The sequence below is a fragment of the Haplochromis burtoni genome, unplaced genomic scaffold, assembly GCF_018398535.1.
Source record: "Haplochromis burtoni strain Fernald_Lab_line unplaced genomic scaffold, NCSU_Asbu1 Contig_26, whole genome shotgun sequence".
Classification (NCBI taxonomy): Eukaryota; Metazoa; Chordata; class Actinopteri; order Cichliformes; family Cichlidae; genus Haplochromis; species Haplochromis burtoni.
The window spans coordinates 943,895-953,465 of NW_024582387.1; the positions used below are offsets into that span (position 1 = coordinate 943,895).

Here is a 9,571-nt window from a genome sequence, read left to right on the forward strand (position 1 = left end):
TTATATTTACCTCTGTAAATGGTTAACACTGTGTAGCTCATTTATAAGCATTGCTTGAATGGAAACTGATATTTATAGTACTTGATTGAAAGAACGGATATTTAGGGAAGTGCAATGATAGCGTCGCAAAACAAGCTTGTGAGCTTGGAGTCCTCTTTTATTCACTCTTTAGTTTTGGTTTCACTTTTTTGGTGACCTCGAGTTACTCTCCCTGTCTGAATAGGTTTAGGGAAAGACTATGGCGTGGGTTAAAACCTGATGAGTTAGTAGTGAAACCTGTATCACTATTGCCACCACAAATGAGTCACAGGAAAAATGCTAAAGGAAACCCCGTGGGTGTCTCTGAAATGACAGCAGGGTTCAGTAAATGGCAGTATCCGATGCCCTTGGGATAAGAACAGGTTCACTGATCACCAATAACCCTCACTATAGTACGCTTTATCTGCTGTAAAATACTACACACTAATATCTTACTCATAAAGTAATTATTTGATGTGTATGAAGATTTTTAAACATTGTTTTATGTAAACTAATAAAGTTTTAATTATTGATCAGTTGGCCATTTACAAGCAATAGTTATCCAACTTAAGGGTTTCCAGGGAGTGCTGGAGCCTATCCCAGCTGCTATAGGGTGTGAAGCAGAGTAGCAGTTCATCACAGGGCAAACACACAGAGAGACAATCGTTCAGGCAGTGGGAGAAAGCTGAATCATTCTGAAGAAACCCACACAGGGAGAACATACATCCTCACAATGAGTGGTGTGACAGAGGTGTTAACCACCTTACCCCAAAAAGTCAAACAAATACAACAATTGGTTGAAAATGAAGATTTGTTAGAAGCATTTGGGGGATTTTTTGGACTCTTTAAGCTGAAAACTCCTCTTTACTTTCAGATTTTTATAATTTTAGCAGTTTAGATCCGGGGTGTCAAACTCAAATACACAGTGGGCCAAAATTCAAAACTGGAACAAAGTCGCGGGCTAACGTTAATATTTATTGAAATATATTTATTCCTCCAGATATAAGAATGAATCTTTTCTTATGGACTCAAACACGTTTTGCTGAAAAACTGAATATGGAACAAGCAAAACTTAATACTAAACAATATATATATTAGCTGTATAATACTAGTAGGCCAGCTCTAATAGTAATTTGGTATGGCTCCGCGGGCCAAAGTTTGACACCTATGGTTTAGATTATCTCACTGCGTTTGTCCTGCTCCATATAATCTCATATGGAGACGGTGCCTCACATGTTGACTTACTTTAGTGAAGTCATGTGAGCCTCACAGGAATGTGTGGTTCATAAAGAGGCATCACTGAACCCCAAAATGCTTACCAGCTGCTGATATGAAGCAGATTAAACATTTCATGCAACAGAAGAACTGAATGCACGAGTGCACATTTATTATAAATAAAATAAACTATTTGTTCTTCATATGATCCATTTCAAACCGGTTTATTAAAGTTACGTATACCCAAATTTCACTCTGCGCCTTCCATATTGTACTACTCAAAAACATTTCCCCACATCTAGTTTGTTGGGATCTCATTTAGCTGCTCTAATGGGTCAAACTTTGTCGAGGTCTTTCCTTTAATCAGTCACCGCTCTGCCATGCCAACCCTCTATTTTCTGACGACTGCTCGATACAGGATTGCAACATCGAAACCCCGCCCCCGCTAGATGACGACACCGGGGGAAGAAATATCGAAACCAAACAGAGCCGAAGTCACTCTGAGTCCGCTCAGCAGTCCGGCTGAAAGTTCTGAACTGCAGCAGGATCCGTGGAGACCGGAGGGGATCTTATCCGGACCGGGGTCGTTTTAATGAGACCCGCCGATAGACGGATAAACGGACAGACAGGAGGACCCGAGGACTCGCTTTGTTCACTTTATCTCCGGATATTCACACAGAGAAGCACTCAAAAGTTTCTCTTCTCTATTTCTTTTTCACACATAAGTTTTGCCGATTTGCTTTCTTTCTGCTGCTTTTTCATTGAAACCAAAGAAGTCGCTCAGAAACCGCCAGCTGACTGACGACAGGTTGCGCAACCTAGACAATAAGAAGCAAACAAAGACGTCACCACCAGTTCTCCCAGTGTCGCGGCTGCTGGTCCCAGTTGTTTTTATGTCTACACCGATTTCTGCTGCAAAGACAGACAGAAGCCAGCACCTCAACGCCGACTCTACTGGATTTCTACTAAATCTACTGGCTTCCTGTTGACCTGCAGTCCGGACCAGTCTGCCTCAAGGTAAAAACCCCCCAAAAAAACCCAACCTGGCTACTTAACAAAACTAACCAAACCATAAACGAATGCGCCTGTACAGACACATGTAAATAACATTCAAACTGTTACTTATAAAATGCAAAAGTATTATCTGTGAAGTGCACTTGAAGTATTACGTCATATTCACGTGTATTTCACTAAGCTTCGTGCATTGTCAGTTTATAAAACGATAATGCAGGTGTATGAGGCAGAGAAAAAGCGCTGTCCTATCAAATATGAACAATAAGAACAGCAAAGATCATTCCTAAACTTTAAAGTAGTTGCTTGAGAAAATCGAGCTGGAGTTTCGCTTTGTTTCCAGGTATGACGTGCTCATCATCATTTGGGTTTTGCGCTCTCGTTTCCGGTAGTAAAACCTGAAACTGAACTTTTAGACAGCTTCACCCTTATTTTCAGGCCTGCAGATCTGAGCTGATGAAAACTGAAGCTGTAAGTTTTATGAAAATTTAGGACCTTGAATGATTTACGTTTAAATGCATGTTACAAACTGACTGGATTGTAGCAGTCTGAGTGTGCAGTGTGAACACTAATCATAAACAGACAGATGCATTAAAAACCTCCCAGAATGACACAGTAGACTCAACAGCAAAATACGGCATCAAATAAATTATGAAAATAGGAAGAAGAGAATAGCTGAAAAGCTCTGTAAAAAGTAAAAGTAAATTCTACAAATTAGATTTTCATTTAAGTTATTTAAGCAAAAGTGCCAAAAGAAATTGGGATTTTATTGGAGTGACTGTTGAGTATATCTGCTGCATATCTGAGTTTCTGACCAAGTTAAAAAAACAAAACACTACAGTGCCACACTGTTCCCGTGCGGTTCAAAAGGTTCGGTGGTGAAAACTGCTTCATCTCCTTTTACCTTTAAAGTACATTTGTGGACGGTCAAAACAGCGGTTCTGACTTATCATTCATATGGAGATAAAAGTAAAAATCACAAGTGAGGCTACGTTAAAGACTTAAGCAAACTCAGAAACAGGAATACACACAAAAAGCCGAGATTAAACTACAGAATGAAGAAACCTTGTAACAAATACCAGTGGGATTTTTGATAACTGCATTTACTTAAACTCAGCCTTGTCACAGATCTGCTTTACCTTTTTAGATGATAAAGTTGGATTGTAATTAAGATTAAAAATAAATAAATAAATGTTAACAGTTGTGTAAACTCCCGTTTCCCATGAGCTCTAGCCCCTCTCAGTTTGAAAAGTCAAAAGTTTATTCTGTTAGTCTATTTAATAACGGTTGTAATTTTGCTGAGCTATCTAAACTATTCCAGCAAATGTTCACTTGTTTTTGAATAAGAAGAATAAACAAAAGAAACGGGCATCATTAACAAAATGCTGAGTGCCACTACATTTCAGCACACACTGTTACACACCCCACAAACGTTTTCTTTTAGATTATTTTTAAGAACCGGATTTCTGATTATGAGCTGAACAGAACGTCATGGAGAAATCATTCATCTTAGATTCAGTGTTTGTGTATTTGGGGGTGGATGACGTTGCTGCTGTGACTCAGGGTGTTTCAGCAGAGTGAAAGCAGCATTGCCCCACAGCAGGCAACATAGCGTTACCACAGCGACCACAGGCTCTAAAAAAACTTTACATAAGTCTCACTCACTCACACACACACTCTCTCTCTCTTGCATGTGTGTGTGTGTAATTGTTGACTGTATTTAAAGCCTGTTTAAACTATAAACTGTTGTGCTCTGATGCAACTATCTGAAAGCTGAAGCACCCATCAGCTTACAGGAAGTTGCATCATGAAGCCTATAGACACACCGACTGTGTAACATGCGAGCAGCGGAGACGCAGAACACGGAGAGATATGATACAAATATAACTTCTCTTACTGTATGTGAAAGTGTTACTGACAAGTGTTCAGCGGACAGAAGGGGCCAAGTCAGAGTGTCACCTGCAGAGGGCGCTGCAGTGCGGTCACAACCTCTAAAATTAAACAGCCAAATGACCAAACACTGAATGAAACATTACTTAATCATTAACAATAGTGTGCTCCTCTTCATAGTAACTGTTTAGGATTAAGGATTTCTGCAATTTTTAAGAGCTTTTTAATGCTGCATAAATTGAGACTCTTCACCCTTTTATCATACTGACCATATAATGACAAAATGCATTTATAAAGGTGCAATGCACAGATACACACGCCTGTTATTAGTGCTAAGTAAGATACTAATAAATTACCAGAATCTCAGAAAATCACGTTTAAAATGCTCCAGAAGTAACCAACAAGAAAAGCAAAGTAAAGAGGACAAGTTCAGTGATTGAATTAGTGGAGATGAGGCCACCCAGAGGTCAGATTGGGGAAAAAGTGTCTGAAAGTGAAGGTTTGGAGCACTCTGAATCCTGGCCTTTTGGCTCACAGGTATTACTTCTAGATATGGTGGCTTTATTCATTGAAATATTGGCTGTGTTTAATTGGGATAGTTTGGGACTGTACTTGCTGCAGCATATTACATGGAAGTGTACATTAACCTGATGATGTCCCCAATCACAGATGAGCGCCAGCGTGTCTACAACCAGATCTCAGCTGTGTCTTAAGAGGCTTCTGGACGAGCCTCAAGGCGATTCACTGAAATGTAAACGAGCCCGTCTGGCTCCACCCCCTACCTCTACTGGGATATCACCCTGCCTGAGACCCACAAGCCCCGCCCCCACATCCAACTCGAGCCAGTCCTCATCAAGAGTTGGGTCATATTTCCTCTTTGAACGGTGTGAGAGGGAAGAGACCTACAGGGCTGTGCATGTGCACACACAGCAGCAGTACACCTGTCAGGTAACACTCAGAAAAATGTCACTGTTACTTTTAATAAGAATTGAATACATGTTAAAAACTGTACTGTCGATACTACAGAAGTAGTGTTAATGATAATATTAGGAAGAGATTACTGTAAAACACTTGTGAAAGTAGTGACTGTATTGTACATCATACTACGTTACCCATGACAGTCACTCCTTTTTTTCCCCCACAGGTGCTCCCACTGCGTGGATACCAGGAGCGGTTGGCGGCCTATGACCGGATTGGTAAACATGAAAACATCTGCGCTCTGCAGGACGTTGTAATTGGCCAAAACAAGGTGTATGTCTTCCTGCCTGGTCACCACGGTGACATGCATGCGTATGTGCGCAACAGGAAACGCCTGAACGAGGAGGAGGCGGGGCTTTTGTTCGCCCAGATGCTGAATGCTGTCATGCACTGTCATGACCACGGAGTCGTTCTGAGAGACCTGAAGCTCCGCAGATTCGTCTTCATCGACAAATACAGGTGAGACTCCGAGACTGGTGCTTTGGTAATAGCACTATTACAGCAGTAATACCTGAGACTGTAAAAGACAGATGTAGGGCCCAGGTGGAAGTGCTGTGAAATATTAACTTTAATGGCCTGCAGGGGGAGACTCTTGTGGTTACAAAATACATTCACGAGGCATATCATAAATGGATGCAGTCCATTCACGCTTACATTTGTAGTCACAAAGGTCCATTTTGAGGGAGTCTAAAAGAATGCATACTACTCCCAACAAATGGACAAGTATAAATATCGCTAGATTGATCTTACTAGCATGAAGGAGGCATATGGGGAGGAAAAAAAAAAGTACCTCTATTAGTACTTTTACTGTATCTCACAGTCTTGGCTAAGCCAAGACTGTACAAATACTACAAATACTGCTGCTGGTAAACTTCTGTCTAACTAGTGTTTTCTTTTTCTTTTCCCAGGACTCGTCTGGCACTACTCGGACTCGATGACTGCGTGCTCCTGCATGGTAACAACGACGATGACTCTCTAACAGACAGACATGGCTGTCCTGCCTACGTTGGCCCTGAGCTCCTGACCAATGGGAATGGGTCGTACTCAGGCCGTGCCGCAGACATCTGGAGCCTGGGCGTGTCTCTGTACACAATGCTGATTGGCCGATACCCTTTTCAGGACACGCAGCCTGCTGCGCTGTTTGCTAAGATACGCCGTGGAGCATTTAGCCTGCCCGATTGGATGTCGCCAGAGGCCAAGTGTCTGATTGGCTGCATGCTAAGGAAATCTCCCACTGAGAGACTGACGGCATCTGAGCTGCCGATGCACCCGTGGCTTACCAAACCTCGCATGCCACACAGCAACATGCACAAGATACATCACAGCTCCCACACAACACTACAGAATAAACAAGAGGACAATGACCAAGTGGTGCCAATATGGACTGAGACAAATTAAAAGACATCTCTATTTCCTTGTGAGGACCTGAACTGCTATACTGAATCCCTGCAGCCTAAACCTGATTCACACTTCAGGTGTAAAACCTAATCTGGACTATAAAAACAGCGTCTTCGGGATGTGTGGCTCCATCCTCACACTCAAAACTCCAAAGAGGTCTTCACAGATATAGACACATTAAAAGCACAGCCGCACTACAGAGACAGTCTAATCCTGGATTACTTGACCCTTATGTGCCTTCTTTCTCTACCTGTGTCTCAGTTCAAGCCCGGCCTCTTTTAGGTGGCAGGGCCTCCAAAGGTGGTTTTCTTTCTCAAATTTTCCTTACAGTGGACTCCCAGCAGTCACTTGTTCCAGCAGTAACAGACACAAATGAGAACTAATGGTGTGTTCAGGTGCACATCCTCAACAAGTGCAGTGGAGAATATCCTACATCCCAATCTGCCCAACTAACATGTACTTGAGCAATATGATTAAGCAACTGTCATCTACTAGACTGCCCCTCATAAACTGAAGGTTTGAACAGCAGATGGGTGTGGCTTCTGTGCTCAGTGCTATCAAAGCTGTATATTAGGCATACTTGGCCTCACTGACATCACATAGAGCCAAGTACTGCAATAAATTGCTAAAATAGTGTTTAAAGGAAGGTTATGTATACATATGTTGACCTTGTTATTTGAAAATGTTAAAGGTTTAGCATTATATTTTTATATATAACAATAAGGCATAATAGGTTCCCTTTAAGGGCAAAAAAAATGTACTTGAGTGTGTTGAGAATTGCCCTGAACGCACCTTTATATTTAAAACTGTGGACTCAAAAGGAGGTGGAGCTTAAAATGGGACATAGCTTTTTTGTTTCAGTGTTTACAATGCTGATTTCCTTCTGTGATTGTGAGAAAGATCAAACACATCTTTCTGAAAAACATTAGGAACCAGATTATACGGTAATTTTTTTTAATATAAAAAATGGCATTGAAAAGGAATACAGCTTCAGCTATCAGTGTTCTCATCCATTTTTACACAAGCAGAGAGCAGCCATGGTTGATAAAATATTTTTCAGATCTTAGCAGACCTTAAGATCAAAATTTCATTGGGTAATTTAATATAATCTGTTTTTCATGGACTTATAAAAAAACCCTGTATCTCATAATAATCTCCACAAATTATTTATATTTTGATACAAACTTATAAACTGTTTTCTCATGTTTGACATTTATTTGTGAATGAATAACAACTGTTTATTCTGGGACACATCTTATTCTCTCACAATGTCACTGAGCAATTTAATTTGGGAATAACAGGATAAAGGAGAAGCAACATTTGTTGACTCATTAAGAAAATAATGAAGTGATGATCTTGAGATAATGGAATACGATTAATCATCACTTACTGGTCTTGTGTGTCTATTGAGGATGATAATAATTAGAAACAAACCTCAACTCAGACAATAAGCTGCTTCCTGGTATGCTGTATGATTCTGGTCCAACTTGCAGATGACGAGAAAAAAAATAAAGGTTTTGAAAAATGTTTTGGTGTCAAAGTTTTTTTTTGTTGAATTTTAATTAAATAAACTTGACGTGTTCTGAGCCTGCATATGGTCTCTTTTACAGGTACACACACAATCCCCGTATTATCTTAAGACAAAAATTTTTCAAGTCTGAAGTGTACCTGTACCAGCATTTTGGTATCATTGGCTTTCAATTTTACACCCTTAATTTTTAAACATAATAATAAAAATAATACATGTTTGTATATAACCGTGCAAACAAGTGAATGACCCTTAGAGAAAGAGAGACTGTTGACCTGTCTGTACAAGTGCAAAGTTTAGGGTAGCTCCATATTCAGAGAGGGTTTTGGGAAAAACTGATGAAATTTCCAAAAGTGGAGCAGAGTATCATCTGCTAATCATCCAGTAATAAAGAACTGGAGAGTTGCAGTAAGAGTAGTCTGAGTATAACTGGAACTGTTTCATAGTATTATAAATTATACAGCAGTTAAGAAATTCCACCTTTTTTTTTTTTTAAATATCAGTAGTTGTACTGATATTTGATAGTTGTGGGGTGATACCCAGCTACATATTAGTTGAAAGCACAGAGAAATAAAAGAGTAGCCTTGACTTTAACAAAGAAAGTAGGAGAAGAGAAAGAAAAGAAAGATTACAAGTAAACATAAATACTGACAGGAGATTTTTCACCCCTCACCTTCATGTTTTATTATGAAATCCCACCTGAAAGCAGAGTAAACACTCTGTGTTCATTACTTCAGTCAGACCTCTGACTCACCTCTATTCCATTTCTGTGAAACCTTCACTTCACTTAGAAGTCTGATAAGAACCACAGGCTGCTCTGTCCTTGTTCCAGTCTAAAACATATTGCATCAGCAGTCAGTAAACTGTCCCGCATGCGTCACTAAATCAAGAGGTCAGTGGGAGCAGCCATTTAGGAGCCGGCGTCAGTGTCCATGTCATCAGCTTCATCCCCCTCTGAGCGGCAGATCTCGTCCAATGCCAACTCTACAAGATGTGAAAGATGGCAAAAAAATGTGACAGTTTTAACGTATGAGAACACAAGAGCAATCGGGTAAGGTGTAGAGATGGCACGATACCACTTTTTTATGTCCGACACCAATATCATAAATTTGGATATCGGCCGATACCGATATGAATCCGATATAGTGTTTTTTAATCAATAAAACTGTTTTTTGTATAAGTTCATACTCAAGTTAAAAAAAACCCCAAAAAAACCCACTAAAGCTATTCCTGTTATACCTGTATGCAAAAAATGCACTGCACCCAAAATATTTCATAGTTCAGCAAAACCCATCAATCTAATAAACTTAAACCTACTCCATCCTCCCTATTCTAGTATTTTAAAGAGTAAGCAACCTAACTAATAGGGCTCTAAAACTCCCAGCAAAAAAAAAAAAAAAAGGGAACCACCCCCCACCTCATGATGCTTAATCGACGTAATCAACTTTAATTTGATGCAGTGTGAAAACAAAATGCACAGAAATCAATTATTTTTCAAAAATATTTAAATTGATTCAACATCTTTCTTCAACA

General features: G+C 40.0%; 2 protein-coding genes across 6 annotated transcripts in view; one reads left to right on the forward strand and one right to left on the reverse strand.

Moving 5' to 3' along the window:
• Positions 1–1,684: 1,684 nt before the first annotated feature.
• Positions 1,685–8,037, forward strand: trib3 (tribbles pseudokinase 3). The gene is made up of 4 exons (XM_005917830.3): positions 1,685–2,250; positions 4,804–5,082; positions 5,279–5,571; positions 6,021–8,037. Exons 2-4 carry the CDS (start codon positions 4,804–4,806, stop codon positions 6,508–6,510), a joined length of 1,062 nt encoding a protein of 353 aa, XP_005917892.1. The 5' UTR covers positions 1,685–2,250; the 3' UTR covers positions 6,511–8,037.
• Positions 8,038–8,696: 659 nt separating this feature from the next.
• The window catches only part of LOC102310601 (ATR interacting protein), an 18,306-nt gene continuing 17,431 nt past the window's right edge, over positions 8,697–9,571 (reverse strand). For all 5 annotated transcript variants that reach the window (XM_005917826.3, XM_005917828.3, XM_005917829.3 and 2 more), the window contains exon 18: positions 8,697–9,022. In XM_005917826.3, the coding sequence (XP_005917888.1) occupies positions 8,949–9,022 (74 nt within the window). In that variant the 3' untranslated portion in view covers positions 8,697–8,948. The remainder of the gene's footprint in view (positions 9,023–9,571) is intronic.